At 43.8% G+C, this 24,436-nt stretch overlaps 1 protein-coding gene across 4 annotated transcripts in view; it reads right to left on the bottom strand.

Moving 5' to 3' along the window:
• Window positions 1–5,124: 5,124 nt before the first annotated feature.
• Window positions 5,125–24,436, bottom strand: part of LOC106603113 (kelch-like protein 13) — a 111,598-nt gene continuing 92,286 nt past the window's right edge. For all 4 annotated transcript variants that reach the window (XM_014196352.3, XM_014196353.3, XM_014196356.3 and 1 more), the window contains 2 exons: window positions 15,071–15,184; window positions 5,125–8,150 (listed from right to left, as the gene is read on the bottom strand). In XM_014196352.3, the coding sequence (XP_014051827.1) occupies window positions 7,663–8,150; window positions 15,071–15,184 (602 nt within the window). In that variant the 3' untranslated portion in view covers window positions 5,125–7,662. The remainder of the gene's footprint in view (window positions 8,151–15,070; window positions 15,185–24,436) is intronic.

Below are 24,436 nucleotides of genomic sequence, written 5' to 3'. Positions count from 1 at the left end.
ACGAAATCATGAATCAGCATCCTTTTTATGGACATATATAAGAAAACAGGTAAAACGAAGCGAAATGCAGACAGCAAGGTTTATACAAAGCTCCGCTGTTGAAAACCACATGCTAGTCTCAAAGAAATGGGAGATAATGTCTAGATGCTTTTTATAGTGGAGATCAAATTCATTAATGTTCTGGCTGGGCTGATGAGACAGTGGACTGCGCAGTGAGATGGAACAGAGTAAATAGGCATTTCGACGTTATAGCTTTAGCCGGTGGTAACTTGTGGAATAGACACCGCCTTGAATGCGGTTTTAACCAATCAGCGTCCAGGATTGGACTCACCCGTTGTGTAACTTCTTATAAATCATATGCCGGACGCATTTTCCGATTGGAACAAAATGGAAGGAAGAGATAGAACTGTGTCAGATGGGTCTTTGAAATATGATGGAATGAGACAAAAACTGCTTTTGACTGAACAGAGATGCCAGTTGGAGAGGTAGAAAATCATGACATATGGAGAAATGTGGGTGACACTTGTCAGAATGATTGAAAATCACAAGAAAGCCCATTTGATTTTGTCATAACATTAGCGCAGCAGGGAAAATAGTCCCAATGGTTGATGAAAATGTCAAGCAGAGTAATCATCCAGAAATCATGGATTGCAGTCGATCGTCCTACATGCCCTTTTTTTCCCCAGGTACAAGAACGATTAAGCAATACAGATGTGGCATTGAACTGTCACTGTAAGACCCCTGCTGGTTCCTGTGAATCAAAGAATTGTCCAAATAGCTACCAGCATGAGCTGTGTTGTCTGTCAGGGGTACCGCTTACTGGCTGACCCAGAGTGAGGTATCATTGTCAATAACAGTCTCTCTGTAAATATATACAGTTAACCCCTGGTTGTTTATTTAGTTATTCAGACACTGTTCTGCAATCGTCAACTAGCGATCATTGCCACGTTTGCACACATTAGTAAAATCATATAGTCACACTGTATGGGTTGGTGAGTGTACAAAGGCTCATTACATGGTGTGACGTGAGTGTCGTGATGTGGGTACTGTACTGGGACTCAGTGATGGGAATGATAAATGACTTGGAATAGGTGTTGTACAGCAGGGAGAGACAGTGCTGACGTGTGCAGTAGCTCAGGTTGCTGCTGAAACAGACATGACACGGACAGTGCTGGGTACAGACTACAGACAGCGCTGAGAGGGGAGGTAGTGTGAGTGCATGCGGACGGATGTGGACGGATGCGGACGCGGGGGTGGGTTGTACTCTAGGTCAGACTTGGAACCGTGTCCGAGGCAACCCTGTTCCAGGCTTAATCACCACTCAGCTGCAGTGCTGCCTCCCTCCCCCAGGTACTCTGGCCTTACGGTCCACTAGTCTAGAACACAGATGAGCCAAAATGATATACACAAGACCACACTGGCCTTTTCCCTGAGCATGTCTGGGTCTCTTAAAGAGAGAAGAGAACTTCCATCAATTGGCAAGTCATAACACTTTTATGCTTTAAACATGAGTGAACTATTTAGTGAAAACATAATTGAGGCATTGTGTTATTTCTGTTTTGTATTATGCATGATAAAATTGTGAAAACATTGGTTTTTGAGCAAATTCAAGGTCATTGTGTAGACTGGAGTGAAAAATAATGAAGACGTTCAGGTTTAGATATTAACATGCATTCATTTCTTGCCAAGAGGAACAATTCATTAGCATAGCAGCAGTGCAGTGCACAACTTGCTTTGAAGTTTCAGTGCAAGTGGACTTTTTATTGATTAAGCATATTATATTGGGAATTAATTGCTACAAGTTCATTTTGTGTGTTTATCCAAGAGCAGTATGTGTAAATGCACTCAAAGTCCATAACTACTTCTCAAGGTTAGAATCAAATGAGGAAAAAGTCCTGTGCTTTGTCTCATAGGCCTGGAATAACATCCAAACTAGCCCACACTCTTATGGATAAAAATAATTCTAGGTAACAACTTCTATAGGAATGATTTTTGTACTGTTTGTAAATTGTCATTTAAACTGCCTTGTCCAGAAATTCTCTTTCTCATGAAGACCTTAGTGAAATACATCCAGCCAAGACTACAATATTTTCAAGGAACATTTTTGCCTCAATCCGTTTATTTCACATCAAGTGTACGTGTGATTAATCCATGAGTCTGCAGCCTGGTATCTGCTGTAAAATAAAGCCTGAACAGTATGTACCCCTGAGATATGAGTTCACAGAGCGACTAAGTTTTCACTGAGTTATCCCAGTGTTCTCGCTCCTTTGTTGCCCAGGCAGGGTGACTTCTTCTCATGCCAGGAGACAGTAGATATGAGATTAATCAGATGCTTCCTTTGAGGTGACAGAGAGGAGTCTGGTAGGTTAAAACAAAAAGAGCAAAGCCACTGAGGGAAACAGAACAGCCCTGTGTGTGCGTTGGTTTGCTTAGCCAATAGCCACAGGGGTCCGCTCCTCTCACAGCAGCACCTCCACCTGGCCCAGTGTAACACTATACACCAGTGGCGGCTGGTGGGTGGAGCTGTAGGAGGACATGCTTATTGTAATGGCTTGAATGGAATAATTGGAACAGCATGGAAACCACGTTTGACTTCGTTCCATTTATTCCACTCCAGCCATACAATGAGCCTGTCCTCCTACAGCTCCACCCACCAGCCTCCTCTGCTATACACCCTCTGGGGGTTCTCTGATACATTAGCATGGCGACCTCAGAGGACAGCGACATCATACCCCAGCCCCCATCCTACCCATGGGCGGGAAACCCTCCCCTGGACACTTGTCACGCAAACAGGAACAAAACCACTCTAATACGAGATAACCAGAAATCTGACAGAGCAGAGTAGTAGGGATTGGAGTGCTGCAGAAGATTTGTGCATGGCTAAAACCCATTTCAGGAGTATTCAGGCTATAAGGGCACAAGGCGAGACCCAAATGCAGACATAGGAGGCGGATGGTTGAGCGCCGATATTTATTATAACAAAAAGGGTAGGGAAAAGGCAAGTCAGGGACAGGCGAGAGTTCATAAACCAGGTCAGAGTCCAAACAGTACCAGGCGATAGGCAGGCTCGAGGTCAGGACAGGCAGAGTGGTCAGTGATCAGGTCCGAGTCCAAACAATACAAGGGGATAGGCAGGCTCGAGGTCAGAACAGGCAGAGTGGTCCGGCAGGCGGATTCGGCGTCAGGACAGGCAAGGGTCAAAACCAGGAGGGCTAGGGAAAAAACAGGGACTGGGAAAAATAGGAGCTAGGAAAACCGCTGATGAACTGGCACAGAGAGACAGGAAACACAGGGATAAATACACCGGGGACTAATGGGGAAAACAGGTGACACCTGGAGGTGGAACAGATCAGGGCGTGACACAGGCTAAGATATTGAGATAAATATTTCCCCACATGTATGAAACGGCATGGTATAATGAGGAAACTGTGATAAATGAAACACGTTTTCCAATAATATATAATAATTGGAGGATGGGCGGGAATACAGACAAGAAAATCCACTGAAATACTCTGTTTATATCCAACTAGATGAGGTAAGGAACTCCGTACTTGTTTTGGGTCATTTGAGTTACATGGTTGGGGTTCATTATTCTGGCGCTGCTATCGCTGTGCACTTTATCACAAATGACATAGCTGCGTCAAGCAAAGACACAAAACTGAATTTAAATTAACACAGTCTTTGTTCAGATTAAATGAAATTGGTCAGATAATTGAAAATTATTCATAATGGGGTGTATTCCAAGTGTGTGTGTGTGTGTGTGTGTGTAAATTGGCTTGTGTGTGTCATGGAATCTGTGTAAAAGACCGTGCCCTTTGATTTAGTGCCAGAAAAAAAGCATTCAGCTCAACATTGAAATGGCCTTGGAGTCAATCACCATCAGGAGGAGTGTACTGATGTGTTAAGAGTATTAATGTGACAGTAGAGTGCTGGGCCCTTCATCATCACATTACTACAGCTATCAACACAGACCCCCAGGATCAATGTTTTATTCCCATTTCCTCCACACCTCCCAGTCAGCTGGCTGAGGCTGCTGCTAGCTACAGTATGTGATACGCTCCCCTTTCAGTTAGACAAAGGAAGGAGAACTGTCAGCTTTAAAGTCAAGATTCCACCAGAACCCCCCCCCCCCCAACCTCCTTTACTTAATCCAACACAAGCAATATTTTGACATACACTGTGTAATTTTTTTTTTTTTAAAAGCATTCTTCATATTGAGTTGCTTAAAAATCCTTTAACTTGTCTACTCCCCATCTACACTGATTAAAGTGGATTTAACAAGTGATCATAGCTTTCACTTTGTCAGCCTATGTCATGGAAAGAGCAGGTGTACTTAACGTTTTGCAGGTATGAAAGCTGTGCTGTAAAAACGTATACACTTTCCTCCATCTCCTCTTAAAGGGAGTGAACATGCTGACAGTGGTGTTGAAATGACTGCAGGACAGGTGAGTAAAAAAAGCAGAGGGATAAATGGGAGAACCTGGCAGTGTAATTTCCAACTCCGAGGCACTCCACTTCTCGTTGGGTTTTGTTCCCTTAACGTCGGATTAGCATTTGGGGCACAGCAGCACTCATTAACAAACCAAAGCTACAGACTGAAGGATGTGTCTAGCCAGGCTCTAGATGCTGTTGCATTGACTGACTAATAAGAAGCTCAAGATTACGTGACTCTAATTAGACTGTGATAACGAGATCTAATATCTCACATTGGAGATTGATATGTTGAAATCACATACACCCCATTTACCTTTCCATGTAACTCTAAAGTATATAGCAGCCTTTCTGATCCTGTCTGTTGTACCCGCAGACACAAAGTAGGGAAGGCAGCACTGAGGGTTTGGGGAGTCAGAACACACATCTCCCAACAGCCGCTCCCTGCTCCACTCCTCCTTCCCGCTCTCCATGACACCGTGGCAACAGCTCATCACGGTCGAACTCTTTTGAACTTTTCACAATCAGTTGTTTAAGAACACTGAGTATACAGGGATAATGAAGGGAGACAGGTGACAGCTGTAATGGATTAGAGACCCTGGCTGGCTTGGCATACAGGAGGGTCATTTTCACCGGGCTCGATGGACAAACCGGGAGCTATTGACAAAGACAAAGGAGAACAAGACTGAAAGATTTCCACTAAAGTGCTGTAATTTCATTGTTTAATTTATGGAAAATATGTTTACGTTAGCATATCATTAATACTGTATTTAACTTTGCCTATTCTCCTTGGAGTAGGATAAATAGCCCCGAAACAATTATATTAATCTCAGCTTAATTCTTATCACTGCAAAAAAAACATCTCCGCTCGCAGCCACTCATAATCAATTAAGGCATTACCATATCCAGGTCCGCAGAGAATACAAAAGTATAATGCTCAAGCCTGCCTGGCCTCCTCTCTGTCACCTTGGCCCATTTTAACACCATGCGGGGGAGGGGCAAAGCAAAGAAACAGCCACAAACAACCAGGATGAGCAAACATTAATACATACAACATTACCATTGGATGACACACCTACATGCTGCTGTTGCAAAAGTGAAGTAGGCATCCTGGAGCAGCCCTCAAGGAAACACTCTGAACAGAACAAATTGGAGACATAGCTGATCTTAAAGATACAGTTAAACGAATACAAACAATGGGCTTCCTCTCTCCTCTTGGTTGACATTATGAATACATTTTCCCATTCATGAAGGTCACATCTCATCACACTATATAACAGTAAAACAAGGCCAGAGCATGTTACCATACAGCTGCTATGTGATGGGTTAGGATTTTTATTGCTCATCTCAAATATAATGAAAGGATCAAACGAATTTCACAGTCAAGTGAGAGAGTCAAGTGAGTCTTCTCTCTCAGGGACCTCTGTGCCCCTCATTTTAGTGACAGATGAACATTGCCGTTAAGGGTAGGTCATTCAAGCGTGGTGTAATAGAGCACATAATTCCTGAGTAAAGACGACAGGCAATGGCCCTATCGACATCTCTCAGTGAACAACTGCCGGCGCTTCAGCTCGAAGAGTCCCATATGAGTATTCAGAGTGCAGCTGTCGATAAGCGGAAACAACATCTATCAGGAAGGCCAATCCCTCCAGTCCTCCATCACTTTCCCTCAGACCTCCTTCCCTTGCCATCTCTCCTCGTCCCCGGCAGCACCAGCACCTTGCCCTGGTCCCCCAGGGCTCCCAGTCGCCTGCCCTTGAACTGGATGTTGTGTTAAAACAGCCGCGCACACTACTGGCTTGGAGGTTCAGGAGATGGAGGAGACATGAGTGAACAGGACGAGGGTAGGTGGTTGAGATGGAGCACATCCACTGGAGGCTGCTGCTCAGATGCACAGCCTGAGGCACCACTGGATCTTACAGCACTGACATGTTCTCAGTCATACATTTCTACATGAACAATGGTTTTGTATGATTCTGTGCCCAATCATGAATCCTTGCACGCTCCATCATAAACAAAAAACACCCACTCACCTGAAATTACATTTCATTGCCTTCATTTTCTTGCTCCAGCTTGTAGCCGATTTGTTTGTGTCGCACACCATATGCTGCCACTGAGGTTTTAAAATGGGCCAGACGCAGGTGGCCAGGTTGTGGGTGACCTTACCGTCTGTCTGTGTGCCAGGTGAGAGGAGCCAGTGGAAGTGGACAACGGTGTGCCCTGAAGCACTGGGCACAGCGGGCAGGAGTCAGCTCAGTGTAGATTAGAATACTGGTTATGATTAGGACTGAGACAGCAGGACACTACGTTTTAACTTTGTGTGTACACCTACAGTTCATCCCATGCCTCTTGAGAACAATAAAAGCTTTTCTATTTAAATCAGAACATAGAAAATGGTTCATTCTGAGGACAACAATAGCTGAGGGGAGGGAGGTCTGAGTTTACAGCTGCTACTAAAGCAGCATAATACATGTGAGAGATTACTTTCAACCAGTAAAATAGAGAGAAATCAACTAAGTGTTTTTTTCATATGGAAAAGACACTTTGCAGGAGGTTCTAAAACAGATATTTATACCTCACGTCAGTTGACATTAAGCTCGATATGAAGAGAATGCATCAACCATGTGAACAAGTAAATAGCAAGATACTTTGGAAAAACTATTCTTTTTTCCAAAACCTTGTTTATTAAATTTAGAAAACACAATTTTGTTAACGGTTTCATAGCAATAGCAGGAAAGAACTGAAACTGAAAGAAGAGAGGGGGTGAAGGGCTGACCCCTGAGTTTAAAAACCATATCTGTGTGGAGCTCAGCTGCCCCTATCTTGCCCCTCTGGGGGGTCAACTGCCCCTAACCTGGCACAGACTAAGAGCGTCAGTATGGTCATCAACAGCATGGTTTTTACCCGGTAACACATCTAAAGAAACAGGACATAGTAAAACTCCAAAGACATCAGGTAGAAAAGTTGAATTGCAAAGTCACTCTTCAAGTCAAGGTATTTCCTGCCAAAATATACCGAATATGCAACATTAACATTTAATTAGGTTGCCAAACCATATCGGTATGTGGATTTCATCACTAGGGAGGGGGGTTCTGCACAGCTTTGGGGGAGGAAGGGGCGTATCGGGATGCAGTACAGATGTAGTCCAAAAGTGCAAACAATGTCTATGTAGTGTGGGGGGTTGTGGGGGTGTGAGCGGAGCGGGGGTGGGCTCCCCCCCACCCCCATTCTTCAAGGTGCTGAGAGGGGTGACTCTCTGGAGGGGGAGCCCATCATGTCCTCTGGAGGAAACACGGTCAGTGTGCAGGCTCGGATCCCGCCCAGCGACTCAGGCAGGTCAAACACTTTGTGCCACTCGTCCTTCTCCGGGTCGTACTTCTGCACTATCTCCACCATGCAGCGGTTGTTCCACGAGTAGCCACCCACCACGTAGATCTTGTTCTCGAACACGGCCACGCCCACGTCGCTCTGGCCCCGCAGCATGGCGGCGATGGGCGTCCACAGGTCCAGGGCCGGGGAGTAGTACTCACAGCTGAGCACGTCATCGTAGTCGCTGGTGCCCCGGAAGTGATTCCCCCCGATGACGTAGAGGCGGTCGCCCACCGTGCACATACAGTGCAGGCCACGCACCGTGGTCATGGGCGCTTTCTGAGTCCACTTGTCGGCATCCGGGTCAAAGCACATCAGCTCTTTCTGAAACGTGTCGTGAGTGATTCCCCCTGCAACACAGAACAAAACAGGACCATGTTAAATAAGGTTGAAAACAGCCCTGGGGTCTAATCAAAAGCATTTAATGGACTGATCCAATGGTACTGTACCTAATGGTAACCCAACCTCGACCTACATTCTAGCCCTGCCACGTTGGGGAGCATGGAAGTGTCGGGTCGGCCTTGACCAGACCCTGTTCTGTCCTGACAGTCTCATGACCAGACCACAGCACTGCGACTGGCCACGCAGAGCATGTTGTAATCCTGAACCCCCAGTTCCCTCCCCCCAACCCCTCCTCAGAAACATCAGCCTGCTCTGCCCAGCAACACACACACAATTATACCCATGCTTAGTACCACTAATATAACGGGCACACATTTTCTCAGCCACATACTTGCAATATAAGATAGATGCGATTATTTGTAACATAAATTCAAAACACTATTGCAGTGCATGTGTACACACATAGGTACTGTATTGGTAGAAAAAGAGAAATAGACAGGACACACAAAGCTGAGGCAAAGTGGGGAGAAAAAAAAAAACAGGACATGTCCACAGGGAAGGCTCAAAATAAAGAGGAACACAATCCCAGCATGCATCTGGGTGGGAGCCAGGCAGCCCACCCCTCCCTATGCTGTGCAGAGTGGCTGGGAGTGTACGCAGCGCAGTGAGGATCTGAAGTACATGCCAAATGGCGCCCGAATCCCTCCACAGCTTCTGCTGCTGCCCAATGATCCCGCTCGCTCTCTCTTTACCCATTTCTTTCTTTTTCGTTCTACCTCCCTCCCTCATTAATCTACACCGGGCTATTTTTAAATCAGTGGCCCAGACTAATCAGAAGTCTATAACATCAACCTCCTCCTCAACCAATAGATTAAACTCTGAGATAGACAAAGTTAGATGCATTATCTTTATTCAAGTATGTGTGTGCGTGTGAGTCATTAAAACAATCTCTGAGACAAGAAAGACATATCAAACCCACTGATAGAATAGCAGCTTGATATGGGGTGTGGTTATTTTCTTGTTGAGCTGCATCTCACTGCCCAAGGTTAGTAGCATCTTAGAGTAACTGATGTCTCAGGCCAGCAACCTTCAGGGCTTATAATGGCTGAAGGATTTGTCTACTGCAGACACATATTTGCAGTGGTGGAAAAAGTACCCAATTGTCGTACTTGAGTAAAGGTAAAGATGCCTTATTAGAAAATGACTCAAGTAAAAGTCACCCAGTAAAATACTACTTGAGTAAAAGTAAAGATTTCAATAGAAAATGACTCAAGTAAAAGTCACCCAGTAAAAATGACTTGAGTAAAAGTCTAAAAGTATTTGTTTTGAAATATACTTAAGTATCAAAAGTAAATTATATTGGTAAAATATACTTAAGTATCAAAGTATAAATCATTTCAAATTCCGAATATTAAGCAAACCAGGTGGCACCATTTTCTTGTTTTTTTTAAATTTACGGATGGATAGCTAGGGGCACACTCCAACACTCAGACTTCATTTACAAATGACGCATGTGTTTAGTGAGTCCGCCAGATCAGAGGAAGTAGGGATGACCAGGGATGTTCTCTTGATAAGTGTGTGAATTAGACCATTTTCCTAGGTAAGCATTCAAATTGTAACAAGTACTTTTGGGTGTCAGGGAAAATGTACGGAGTAAAAAGTACATCATTTCCTTTAGGAATGTAGTGGAAAAAAAAGTTAGGTACAGATACCCCAAAAAACTACTTAAGTAGTACTTTCAAGTATTTTTACTTAATTACTTTACACAACTGCATATTTGTACAGCGTGGAGAGAGGGTAGATTTTGTTTCCATAGACGGGTTGGTTGTTGAGCCACAAAACCGACACGTGCGCAACTATGGGGCAAAACAGACGGGGTTGGCTTAGATTGTTAACAACATAGAAACATTTTTTTGCCATATTAGCATTGACATGAAATCAGTCCAATCACCTCAGAACAAGACATGGTATCAAGAACAAGATGAAACTAGCTGAAACGAGTCACTTACGTTTCCCCACATGGCAGTTTCTTGTCATTATTGGTAGCCATCTGGCCATCCAGAATCACAACAACTAACGGACTTCTGCCCCATTGAAGCGTGCGCATTGTTGGTGACGTTGTCAGCTAACCCATCTATACATTTGCCAAAAGACAATCTCAGAGACACAATGTTCAGTTTCTTTTCTTTCTTTTTTAGGGTGAAGATCAGCTTTAAAATTGCAGATAGATTGTAGCTTCCATCAATGTAATTGTCTTTGTTATAATTAAACATTTATCATTACAATTAATTACTGCCGTTAATTAAGTTACTCTTATGATCTCAGTTTAACGACAGTAGCTTTCATTTAGAACAAAGACAAAAGAGTTGTCAAAAGACAATTGCAAGCATTTTGAGAGACTTTAAAATATACTTTTTTGTATCTCGAAGACAGTAAATGGTTGTCCTTTCAGAGACACTTTCAGAGCTCATTGGTCGCGCTGCCTGGCCCGCTAGATTATATCTCACATGACTGCCATACACTGGCACATTTATCGATCAATTTGTGGAGATATAATTGTGCCGGGGCTTTGACTCGTCGTAAAAATGTATGACCTGTTTAGAGGAAGCACAGTGCTGGCACAAATGAGACCCAAACAACCGAGGCAGGGGAACACAGAGGAGCTAGACAAAACCAAGGGGTCAGCAAGTTCCAAAAATGATGATAAATAGAAAGGATGGCCAGATGTGAGCTTTAATGTCATTCCTCGGAAGATCTAGCCCTGGTCTTTGAACAAGGGCTGGGTGATATGGTCCAAATATCTTATCATGATATTTTTTTAAACTGGACGGTATTTTATGTTTTGGATAATAAAAAGTTTGACATGTGCTTTATGAGTTGTGAGACCCTAGGGTGGCAAATCATACATTCTAAGTGATTTCAATGGGTCTTTCTCCATTCTGATTGTTTTATACTGTTCAAATTCAATTCAAGATCATTTTGCATTTCTTGCACTTGTTTGAGATCATTTCCACGTAGGGCTGGGCAAATAATCTAGGCCTTATTTTTAACCAAATGTTGCAATTGCGATTTGACTTGCGATTTAGAGTGAAACACTTGGAAATAGAATGATTATTCTAATTCTATAGTTAGAATATAATAGTGGGCACTTTGAATACAGCGTTTGACATGAAAATAGGCAGTGGTTAGAGCATTAGACTGGCCGTCACTGAAAACAAGATTTAGGCCCAACATGGTAAGACAAACTAGCTATTTGCAGATGTAAGAAACACAAACTAATAGTGTAATTATAGAACGCTAGTTGATTTATATTAAGAAGCAAAGTGAGAACTGCATCGGTGTCATCAACATTGTTGCACGTGCTGCATTGACCATGCAGACTGAACGCAAGTTGTCTTGTGGTTGAGGAACAAAAAAAGCGCTCCTTGAGTAATGGGCGAGGCTAGGTCTTTGTGGAAAGCGGCATGGAGAGAGACAGAGCGGAGAGAGATGACTCAAGTATCTAAGTAAACTAGAACAATGGACATTACACACGGCGTATCACATTTAACAAACCAAACATTCAAAATACCGTTAAAGAAGGTAAAGCAAAAACCCAAACCGGTCCGTGCATCAATAGCGGTATATCGTAAAATACGGTACAACGCCCAGCACTTCTTTGAACACGCCAGTACAGTACAGTAGGTTCTGGGCAGTATACCGTATAAGGGTATTTATTGTTTGATTTGTTAAATGTGATATTCCGTGTGTAACGTCCATTTTTAGAGTTTACACCACTACTTGAGTCATCCCTCTCTAGGCTCTCGCCCTCTCTCCACGCCACTTTCCACACAGACATAGCCCCGCCGCGTCACTCAAGGAGCGCATTTGTTGTTGCTTGACCATGAGATACTTGCGTTCAGTCAACATGGTTGTGTGACAGTAGTGGTAGTGTGAAGCCGTGTTGGCTGGGTGTCTGAGCCCCACTCCGGGAGTGGGAGCAGAGCTGTGATGGCCTGTGTCTTGACTCAATGTGTCAGCTCCATTCACCTGACAGGATGCCTTCAGACAACACGGCAGCACAGCCACCGCCAAGCACCTGATCTGGAATGACAGCAAGACACGGCCTGCACCCCCACGTGGACCACCTTGCACAGTGAGGTCGTGACCCCTGAGACATGGGGTGGAGCAGGAGGGCCGCTCCTCAACAGAGACATGCTGGCTGATGATGTTTCCGCTCCACCTGACTTCCATCACTAGTGAGTGTTTATAAAACATGCGGGCTGTCATGAAAGCTAATCTCAGCATGTGTCCAGTTTCCTTGTAGGAATGCAGCTTGCCCCGATGCTTGAGGGGAGGTTGTTTAATTAATAAGCTCTACAGTACAGACCTCTATCTGGAATGGTGGAGGTACACTACATTCGGAAAGTATTCAGAGACCTTCCCCTTTTCCACATTTTGTTACGTTACAGCCTTATTATAAAATGGATTAAATAAAAGAAATCCTCATCAATCTACACACAATAATGACAAAACGAAAACAGGTTTTTAGACATGTTAGCAAATGTATTACAAATTAAAAACAGAAATACCCAATTTACATAAGTATTCAGACCCTTTGCTATGAGACTCGAAATTGAGCTCAGGTGCATCCTGTTTCCATTGATCATCCTTGAGATGTTTCTACAACTTGATTGGAGTCCCCCGTGGTAAATTCAATTGATTGGACATGATTTGGAAAGGCACACACCTGTCTATATCACATTACATTACATTTTAGTCATTTAGCAGACGCTCTTATCCAGAGCGACTTACAGTAGTGAATGCATACATTTCATTTTCATTTCATACAATTTTTTTTTATTTTTATTTTCTTCTTTTTGTACTTGGCCCCCCGTGGGAATCGAACCCACAACCCTGGCGTTGCAAACACCATGCTCTACCAACTGAGCTACGGGGAAGGTCCCAGAGTTGACAGCGCATATCAGAGCAAAAACCAAGCCATGAGGTCAAAGGAATTGTCCGTAGAGCTCAGAGACAGGATTGTGTCAAGGCACAGATCTGGGGAAGGATACCAACATTCTTTTGCAGCATTGAAGGCCCCCAAGAACACAGTAGGCTCCATCCTTCTTAAATGGAAGAAGTTTGGAACCAAAGACTCTTCCTAGAGCTGGCCATCAGGCCAAACTGAGCAATCGGGGAAGAAGGGCCTTGGTCAGGGAGGTGACCAAGAAACGGATGGTCACTCTGACAGAGCTCCATAGTTCCTCTGTGGATATGGGAGAACCTTCCAGAAGGACAACCATTCTCTGCAGCACTCCACCAATCAGACCTTTGTGGCCAGACAGAAGTCACTCCTCAGTAAAAGACACATGACAGCTCGCTTTCAGTTTGTCAAAAGGCACCTAAAGGACTCTGACCATTCTCTGGTCTGATGAAACCAAGATGTCTTTAGCCTCAATGCCAAGCGTCACCTCTGGAGGAATCCTGGCACCATCCCTACGGTGAAGCATGGTGGTGGCAGCATCATGCTGTGGGGATGTTTTTCAGCGGCAGGGACTGGGAGACTAGTCAGGATTGAGGGAAAGATGAACGGAGATGAACGCTCCAGAGCGCTCAGGACCTCAGATTGTTGCGAAGGTTTACATTATGGGGTATTGAGCGTAGATTTGATGAGGGAAAAAACAATTTAATCAATTATAGAACAAGGCTGTAATGTAACAAAATGTGGAAAAAGTCAAAGGGTCTGAATAATTTCCGAATGCACTGTATCTAAGCCTAACCATTGCCCAGTGCCTCCAGGCAGACTCTTGACATTTTAGACAGGTGCATGTGCAGTGAAGCCGCCTCATTCCACTCAGGATGACACTAAGAGATGCTCCATCACAAGGAGGGAAGTTGACCTTTTGGTGTGATAATTGTTCAAACACACCATGACCGTTATCCCGCTTGAGATGTTCTCAGTAAAGGAACCCAGAAGTGCCAGTCTGACCATAAGCCACATGCCAACCATTGACAGAAATACATAAAGGTTGAGGCAGTAAGCGCCATCAGCCTGGAAGCTAAAATGCCAAAGCTAGAGCCACCAGGACCATGTTGTTCCTCTGCTGGAGTCTGAGGCTGGATCAGAGCAGGTGAGGTGCCACTGGGTGAAGGAGGGTTACGATGTTAGTAGTAGGCTATGAGGTGTCTGGGTTATGCTTATTAACACTGTGCCCAGAGGCTGGGGGAGATTAACATAACCTCACCTGTGTGTTGGAGCTCTATGGAGCTGCACCTCCTGCACAGTCATCAACCCCTCCCTCTTTTCCTCTCACTCCCTCCCTCTCTTTCTCTCTGTACAGCATCACTTTGTATTAGTCACACATTGGGAAACTGGGGCTCATCTCCATAAGGCAGGATTTGTTTTCAATCCTATGAAGTGAACAAGCACTGGGCTGACTCCTACAGAGAGACAGGGGATTAGTCGCACCCAAGTCTACCACACAATCACTACTTCCAACCATCTTTACAATACCCCCCCCCGAAATAGCACAGAGAACTGGACCCCACTGATGTGGGAGGGAGGGAGGGGTGAGAAGAAGCAGGGTCTGCAGGATTCCACTGTATGACCTTGTAATGAAGGATGCTTTACTGACATCACAGCCCGCAGTTTGGCGAAGGATGGATGGCCCACTCTCTGCTCCATCTTATGGCTAATGTGGGACTGAAACGATTAGGAAGCGTGACTGTCAAACATGTGAGGCTTTAGTCACCCACAGAAAACCCACACATCTATCTTGTAGGATACCAGTCACTCTCTCAAAGAGAGCACTGCCATCTGGTACAGTCAGTGGCTCTAAAATATAAGTACAGTCAAATGGGAAAAGAGCCTCCCTCCAAGCCCTGGATCTAATAGGACTAAACTACCCACTGGCATTAGTAACTTGATTTGGAGCCACGTACGTACCCGAAATATACATGTAACCGCCGTACACCGTCCCTGCGTGGCCGTAGTGTGGCTCGTTCATTTTGGCAACGTACGTCCACTCGTTTGTCCTCGGGTTGTAGCACTCCACTGTGGCTGCATGGGGGAGAAAGAGATAGCAGAAAAAATACGGAGTATTAGAGGAGAAAGTAGGTCAAGAGAGAACTAAGGAAAACAAACAGCTGCAAATGAGGCCTTGGAGGGTCTCAGCGTGGGAGCTGCTGAACTAGAGACTTAAATAGAGATGCCCCCCCACCAACCACCACTCCACTTCCAAGCCCTTCAGTGTTCACTGCAGTAACTCTAGTCTACACACAGACTAGAGAGGTTGTGGGGCATATTCACTCCCCATTACACAATTAAGGCCTATACTGTACCCATACTTTTGTATTATGGATCCCCATTAGCTCTTCCAGGGATCCAGCAAGAACTAGTAGTAACATAAGGCAGTAATACACAATATTCAAACGTTTGGACACACCTACTCATTCAAGGGTTTTTCTTTATTTTTACTATTTTCTACATTGCAGAAAACTATGAAATAACACATATGGAATCATGTAGTAACCAAAAATTGTTAAACAAATCAAAATATATTTTATATTTGAGATTCTTCAAAGTAGCCACCCTTCGCCTCGATGACAGCTTTGCACACTCATGGCATTCTCTCAACCAGCTTAATGAAGTAGTCACCTGGAATGCAATTTTCACTAATGCTCTTGTGGCTGAATGGAAACAACTACCCACAGCAATGTTCCAACATCTAGTGGAAAGCCTTCCCAGAAGAGTGGAGGCTGTTATAGCAGCAAAGGGGGGGACCAACTCCATATTAATGCCCATGATTTTGGAATGAGATGTTCGACGAGCAGGTGTCCACATACTTTAATCCATGCAGTGTATCTATATACACTGCTCAAAAAAATAAAGGGAACACTTAAACAACACATCCTAGATCTGAATGAAATAAATAATCTTATTAAATACTTTTTTCTTTACATAGTTGAATGTGCTGACAACAAAATCACACAAAAATAATCAATGAAAATCTAATTTATCAACCCATGGAGATCTGGATTTGGAGTCACACTCAAAATTAAAGTGGAAAACCACACTACAGGCTGATCCAACTTTGATGTAATGTCCTTAAAACAAGTCAAAATGAGGCTCAGTAGTGCGTTTGGCCTCCACGTGCCTGTATGACCTCCCTACAACGCCTGGGCATGCTCCTGATGAGGTGGCGGATGGTCTCCTGAGGGATCTCCTCCCAGACCTGGACTAAAGCATCCGCCAACTCCTGGACAATCTGTGGTGCAACGTGGCGTTGGTGGATGGAGCGAGACATGATGTCCCAGATGTGCTCAATTGGATTCAGGTCTGGGGAACGGCGGGCCAGTCCATAGCATCAATGCCTTCCTCTTGCAGGAACTGCTGACACACTCCAGCCACATGAGGTCTAGCATTGTCTTGCATTAGGAGGAACCCAGGGCCAACCGCACCAGCATATGGTCTCACAAGGGGTCTGAGGATCTCATCTCGGTACCTAATGGCAGTCAGGCTACCTCTGGCGAGCACATGGAGGGCTGTGCGGTCCCCCAAAGAAATGCCACCCCACACCATGACTGACCCACCGCCAAACCAGTCATGCTGGAGGATGTTGCAGGCAGCAGAACGTTCTCCACAGCGTCTCCAGACTCTGTCACATGTGCTCAGTGTGAACCTGCTTTCATCTGTGAAGAGCACAGGGCGCCAGTGGCGAGTTTGCCAATCTTGGTGTTCTCTGGCAAATGCCAAACGTCCTGCACGGTGTTGGGCTGTAAGCACAACCCCCACCTGTGGACGTCGGGCCCTCATACCACCCTGATGGAGTCTGTTTCTGACCGTTTGAGCAGACACATGCACATTTGTGGCCTGCTGGAGGTCATTTTGCAGGGCTCTGGCAGTGCTCCTCCTGCTCCTCCTTGTACAAAGGCGGAGGTAGCGGTCATGTTGCTGGGTTGTTGCCCTCCTACGGCCTCCTCCACGTCTCCTGATGTACTGGCCTGTCTCCTGGTAGCGCCTCCATGCTCTGGACACTACGCTGACAGACACAGCAAACCTTCTTGCCACAGCTCGCATTGATGTGCTATCCTGGATGAGCTGCACTACCTGAGCCACTTGTGTGGGTTGTAGACTCCGTCTCATGCTACCACTAGAGTGAAAGCACCGCCAGCATTTAAAAGTGACCAAAACATCAGCCAGGAAGCATAGGAACTGAGAAGTGGTCTATGGTCACCACCTGCAGAACCACTCCTTTATTGGGGGTGTCTTGCTTATTGCCTATAATTTCCACCTGTTGTCTATTCCATTTGCACAACAGCATGTGAAATTTATTGTCAATCAGTGTTGCTTCCTAAGTGGACAGTTTGATTTCACAGAAGTGTGATTGACTTGGAGTTACATTGTGTTGTTTAAGTGTTCCCTTTATTTTTTTGAGCAGTATATATATTTTTTTAAATCTGATTTTACTGCTTGCGTGAGCTACTTGATGGGTAATAGTTCCATGTAGCCATGGCTCTGTGTAGTACTGTGCACCTCCCATAGTCTATTCTGGACTGTGAAGAGACCTCTGGTGGCATGTCTTGTGGGGTATACATGGGTGTTCGAGCTGTGTGCTAGTAGTTTAAACAGACAGCTCGGGCATTCAACGTCAATACTTACAAAAAACAAATAGTGTTGAAGTCAATTTCTCCTCTACTTTGAGCCATGAGAGATGGGCATGCATATGATTAATGTTAGCTCTACGCAAACATTTAAGGGCCAGCCGTGGTCTGGGCCAGTTGTAATTTTCCCAAATCCATCTGTGTGGCACCTGACCACACGTCTGGGCAGTAGTCTAGGTGCGACAAAACTAGAGCCTGCAGGACGTGCCTTGTTGATATTGTTGTTAAGGCAGAGCAGCGCTTTATTATGGACAGACCTCTCCCCATCTTAGCTACTGATGCATCAATATGTTTTGACCATAACAGTTTACAATCCAGGGTTACTCAAAACAGTTTAGGCTCCTCAATTTCCACATTATTCATTACAGGTTTTAGTTGAGGTTTAGGGTTTAGTGAATGATTTGTCCCAAATGGTTTAGTTTTTGAAATATTTAGAACTAACATTTCTTGCCACCCATTCTGAAACTGACTGCAGCTCTTTGTTAATAAATTGACTTAATGGTATCACTAGTCACTTTAAATAATACCACTTTAAATGTTTACATATCCTACATTATTCATCTCATATGTATATACGGCCATCGCCCATACATATATTTATATGTACATATTCTTATTCATCCCTTTACATGTGTGTATAAGGTAGCTGTTGTGAATTTGTTAGATATTACTATTGTCAGAACTAGAAGCACAAGCATTTCGCTACACTCGCATTAGCAGATGTTAACCATGTGTATGTGATCAATAACATTTGATTTGATTTACATCCAATGGATTTGGATATCGCTTTACAGCAGATGTCAGCAGCATTAGTAAAGATGTGCTCAGTACATGTGGATGATTTCATTCCTGTGCTGTTTGTAAATTCCCTGGTAGATTGACTGATAACCTAAACCAGGTTGCAGGAACTGGTTACAGTTTGAAGCTTTTTCATGAGTGAGCAGCTTGATGAAAGCCAGTCAATATTTAGGTCACCCAGAAAATACACCTCTCAGTTGATATCACATACATTATCAAGTATTTCACACATATTATTCAGATACTGACTGTTAGCACTCGGTGGTCTATAGCAGCTTCCTACAAGAATGGGCTTTAGGTGAGGCAGATTAACCTGTAGCCATATTACTTCAACAGTATTCGACGTACAAGAGATCCTCTCGAAGATTTACTGGAATGTGGCTCTGAATATAGACCGGAACACCACCCCCATTGGCATTTCTGTCTTTTCTGTAGATGTTATAACAATGCATTGTGTCATGACGTTGCCCTCTTTGGGTACAGCAAGCACAGTTGACCCCCTCCCTCTGCACCAGCCTTTTCTATGTACCATCCCCCTACCTCTGTCTCCCACACCCAGGCTGCCGTGGTCAGAAATTCCTATGAGGAGACCCTCTCACAGTATAGAGAGAGAGTGAGTTTCATAGAGAACACAAAGGAGTTCTTCCACCTCACAGAACTGGAGAACCGAACGACATTTATGTTCTGGAGAAGGTATAAAAGATCGGTGAAGAATCCAGCTACGAACTGGTCCGTTTGGTACAATTTTGTGAAACTCATGAGAGACAATACGGCCACATTACCATAATCATGTTTATACAATAGCCTCAGCTATGAGACTTACATCTAATGGTTGTATAAAATGAATGAATAAGGATGAAACTGTTTGTGAAATTGTGTAATGTGATTTTGGACTGTTTAATGAAGGAAACTCCAATTCCCTTTGGAGTTTAAATAAATCAGAGGACCGCCCATGAGCACAGTTATGGTCTGGCGTCATGGGACAGGCCCTTTTCTGCTCTTCCGAATAAAACCCCCACCTAGGTTTTCTATCACCAGACCGAGCTTACCTCAATTACGAGATGGCTAAAGGTTGGAGACCAGCTTACCTCGATAATGAGACGGACAAGGTTTGACCATGCATTCCTCTTGCTGAACTTTTAACCATACCACGTGGTTAAACTCTTAGACTATCGATACCGACAGAATAAGAACAAGTCTTTGATATTAATTACTAGTCTGCAGCTAGGAATTCGGTATCATTGAACGCGAAGACTGACAACCGCCGAAACATCTGTCCTATAACGACATTAATGAATGTCACTCTGAACTACCCATTCTAACCACGACAGAGAGAGAGGGCGGACAGACTCTCCACCAGAAACAAACTTTTCAACAGAGATCCCGACCACACACTGAGCGTAAATATATATATTGATTGCAATTGTTCCCGAATGAGTGAGCGTTCATGTGCAAAGGATTAGTATTTCAATTGTTATAATTATCAACTCTGTAGTGCCTTCTCAGCTGACCCCCCCCCCACTCCCCTTTTGTCTAACAAGCCGCCATGCCGGTTTAGCCAACTAGGGCACATTCCCCTATAATTTCTTTGTAACGATATCTACTGTTTGTTATGCATTTCTGTGAATTACCTAGTTAGTAAATAAATTATTTTAAGACAATTGATGTATGGATGACTCATAGTGAAGACTGGGTTCGTGCAGATAACTAACAATTTACGACGTTTGGAATGAGACTGACGTGAGGTAAAGAATATGTCATTAATCAGAAGACCAAGTGATCAGATATTAAAATATCTGAAAGTTATATTAGGAAAATTAGAACTTTGTAATCTGAATATTTTCCTTGGTGCCCCGACTTTCTAGTTAATTACAGTTACACGATTAACCTCTTACATCTAGACGTTCCGCTAGCGGAACACCTGCTCCAATATCCAATGATAGGCGTGGCGCGAATTACAAATTCCTCAAAAATACAAAAACTTCAATTTTTCAAACATATGACTATTTCACAGCATTTTAAAGATAAGACTCTCCTTTATCTAACCACACTGTCCGATTTCAAAAAGGCTTTACAACGAAAGCAAAACATTAGATTATGTCAGCAGAGTACCAAGCCAGAAATAATCAGACACCCATTTTTCAAGCTAGCATATAATGTCACAAAAACCCAGAAGACAGCTAAATGCAGCACTAACCTTTGATGATCTTCATCAGATGACAACCCTAGGACATTATGTTATACAATACATGCATGTTTTGTTCAACCAAGTTCATATTTATATAAAAAAACTGCTTTTTACATTAGCATGTGACGTTCAGAACTAGCATACCCCCCGCAAACTTCCGGCGAATTCACTAAGAATTTACTAAATTACTCACGATAAACGTTCACAAAAAGCATAACAATTATTTTAAGAATTATAGATACAGAACTCCTCTATGCACTCGATATGTCCGATTTTAAAATAGCTTTTTGGTGAATGCACATTTTGCAATATTCTAAGTACATAGCCCAGGCATCACGGGCTAGCTATTTAGACACCCGGCAAGTTTAGCACTCACCAATATCAGGTTTACTATTATAAAAGTTTGATTACCTTTTGTTGTCTTCGTCAGAATGCACTCCCAGGACTGCTACTTCAATAACAAATGTTGGTTTGGTCCAAAATAATCCATCGTTATATCCGAATAGCGGCGTTTTGTTCGTGCGTCCCAGACACTATCTGAAATGGTAAATCAGGGTCGTGCGCATGGCGCAATTCGTGACAAAAAAAATCTAAATATTCCATTACCGTACTTCGAAGCATGTCAACCGCTGTTTAAAATCCATTTTTATGCCATTTTTCTCGTAAAAAAGCGATAATATTCCGACCGTGAATCTCCTTTTAGCTAAACAGAGGAAAGTAAACAAAGCTTTCGGTCGACGCGGGCACGAGCCTGAGTCTCACAGTACTGTAACCAGCCACTACCCAAACGCGCTACTTTTTTTCAGCCAGAGCCTGCAAAGCCACGATTCAGCTTTTTACCGCCTTCTGAGACCCTATGGCAGCCGTAGGAAGTGTCACGGGACAGCTAAGATCCTCACTCTTCAATAAACAGAGACAAGAAGAACGACACCTTGTCAGACAGGCCACTTCCTGCCTGAAACCTTGTCAGGTTTTTGCCTGCCAAATGAGTTCTGTTATACTCACAGACACCATTCAAACAGTTTTAGAAACTTTAGGGTGTTTTCTATCCATATGTAATAAGTATATGCATATTCTAGTTACTGGGTAGGAGTGGTAACCAGATTAAATCGGGTACGTTTTTTATCCAGCCGTGAAAATACTGCCCCCTAGCCATAACAGGTTAATCAGTTTAATCGCGTAATAATAATTAGAGAGTTATTTTATAAATATGTCTTCAGTTTTAATGATGCCAAAGACACGACAATAGCTACCACTATATCATCAACGATATTATCTAAGTGAGCTTCAGAGATCAGTCAGGCTATTTTTAACACTTTTCTGGGATGGTTGACTGTTTTGATTGTATTACTGAGCAGCTTATCAGAAGTAGACATGACAGTGATATTTATGTTTTAGCTGATAGTGCAGGGTGAGCAGCACACAGCAAACTTCCTATTAGGGCACACCGCCTCAGCACTTAAAATTGGGGGCAAAAGGCACTTAAAATTATTCAGTGGTGGTGTAGGCTAGCCTGAGGGCCAGACTGGGATGTTCACTCTACACCGTCTGGGCACTCAATTATGCAGTGATTTGTTAGGTCAGAAAAAGATTTGTCCAATCAAGTTTCCAGACAGAGTGCAAAGCTGATTTCTCAAGCTGGCTGGCACACAGGAAGACTGGTAGAGGAGTCTCCATATGTCAGTTAGAAGTAGGATATCATCATGTAGCCTAAAGGAGAAACTGGGCTGTCCAGGCGATGAGGTCAAACACTCAATCCTCCTATTTCTTGGTCACAACATGCAATAACCCTGACCTCGCAGTATTGATCGGTTGGCCCAGTTAGTGAGTGTGTTCCTGCCTGTGGGAAATGGCCCATCTTTCGTGAGGGCCCCAGGTCTAAGACAAACACAGGTCTCCATAGGTGATCTCATAATGCTCTGATTATATCATAGTCAAGAGGATCTTCCTGGACCCTCCACTCTCTTTACTGATGTGCTTTGTGTGCTGAATGTGAGAGTAAACAGATCCCAAGAGTCAAATCAGCACCATTTTGGCACAAATAGACAAATTCCTGGCTGAGACTCAATATGGGCTTACTTTGGGTCTAATCCAGGCCCAAATAGAAAGAGCTCTGGCTACAGCTCTGACATAGAAGTCCCAGTGAACCAAATGGATGTACTCCAATTCAAAGCATCACTAACGTAGGGCCACAGCGTTCACACTCACATTAGACCTACATCACGTTTCATCGTTCTCACGTCACAGATATTTGATATGAGAACTTGTCAAAGGGGAGGCAACCTAGGCCTTATTAACAGTCCAAATCATTCTAAGAATAAATATATTTTAAGAAATTTTACTGGGAGACTACAATCGCAGCAGCAGGCATTAGTGATTCATTAGAACAACAGTAATTAGTCTTCTGTTCTTTCTCTATCCACCACTAAACAATAACTGATGATTTGCAAGAATGCATTCTGAAAAATATCCAAATCTAATAAATTAAATAATAGGTCTGTCTCGCTACCAAGTACATTTGCACTCGTCTCCAGAGTGCTTGGTGCTTTAAGGTATAAATGCAAATGAGTGCTCAAGAGCTTTGGTTGCATGCTGCTATATTTACAAGAGCTTCCTACATTATTGAAACAGAGATAGCAGTGCTATCATTGTTCCTCCAATGTTTGTACTCTGGTTGTCCTAGTAGATTGGATTAATATGACAAGCTTCCACATGGAAAGTTATGGAGAGTGGCCATAGAGGTATAAACAGGATGGTTGGCCCGTAAACCTGCAAATATAACCATGTCATCCATCATAACTTAGGTTTAACACATCTGTTTGTGTGTGTCACAACACTGACCGAGGGGAGCCTTTCATGTTCTTTAAATCTTTTCAAATAAGATGACAGAACCTGTCGCAAATCAAGGTTTCAAAACCCTCCCTCCTCCGCATGGTTACATCATAAGGATGTACAAAAGGCTGAAATCTGGGCTGCGTCTGAAACAATTGATAGAATGTCTGAGTGCCAGACTGGCTTCCCGAGGATAACAGGCAGTGACCAGCACAGGACACTGGTGCTGCTTTTCACTAGTACACACCCCTGGGAAATGAGTGTTTCATAGGTACACACTGAGGACTTGTGAAGAGCAGAATCAACAACCTCTGCATAATCAAAACTGTTGCTTTGTGAAATGTTAACCATCGAAGACGTAAACCCGTGTTCACAGTTAGTCATTGTTATGTAAGTGCAACCCTAAAAGTAGGTTAACCGATAAAATCGGTCAGGTTCTACCAAAAAGCCCCAGCGGTCTTACTTTGACGCCAAGTCAGAGCAGGTCCACTGAGGCTATGACACAGTGAGTCCCAGGAGCCAGGCCGTGGAGGTGGACACACTAAACTCTGAGGATTTTTGGTAAAGCACCGGTGTAAATCCTCAAGGAAATGGGGCATGGGTGAGTTCTACCCATTCAGAGTGAACTAGTGCACATACACACACACAGGAGGGCCATGACCATGAGAAGCCTCGCCCACTGTGGTAATTATAGACCAGAGCCCAGAGGACAAGAACGGATAGCATGACCTGGCCAGCCTGCCCCATGGGCTCTACAATTAGAGGGTGGCACCACTCTGTGGTCTGCACTCTGCAATTAGGTGCTGACTAGGTGCTGGGCTGGGCACTGAC

The sequence above is a fragment of the Salmo salar genome, chromosome 04 (genome assembly GCF_965601325.2).
Source record: "Salmo salar chromosome 04, fSalSal1, whole genome shotgun sequence".
NCBI classification, from domain to species: domain Eukaryota; kingdom Metazoa; phylum Chordata; class Actinopteri; order Salmoniformes; family Salmonidae; genus Salmo; species Salmo salar.
The sequence above is the reverse complement of the archived record's forward strand: the minus strand, read 5'-3'. Positions and strand labels throughout refer to the sequence as shown.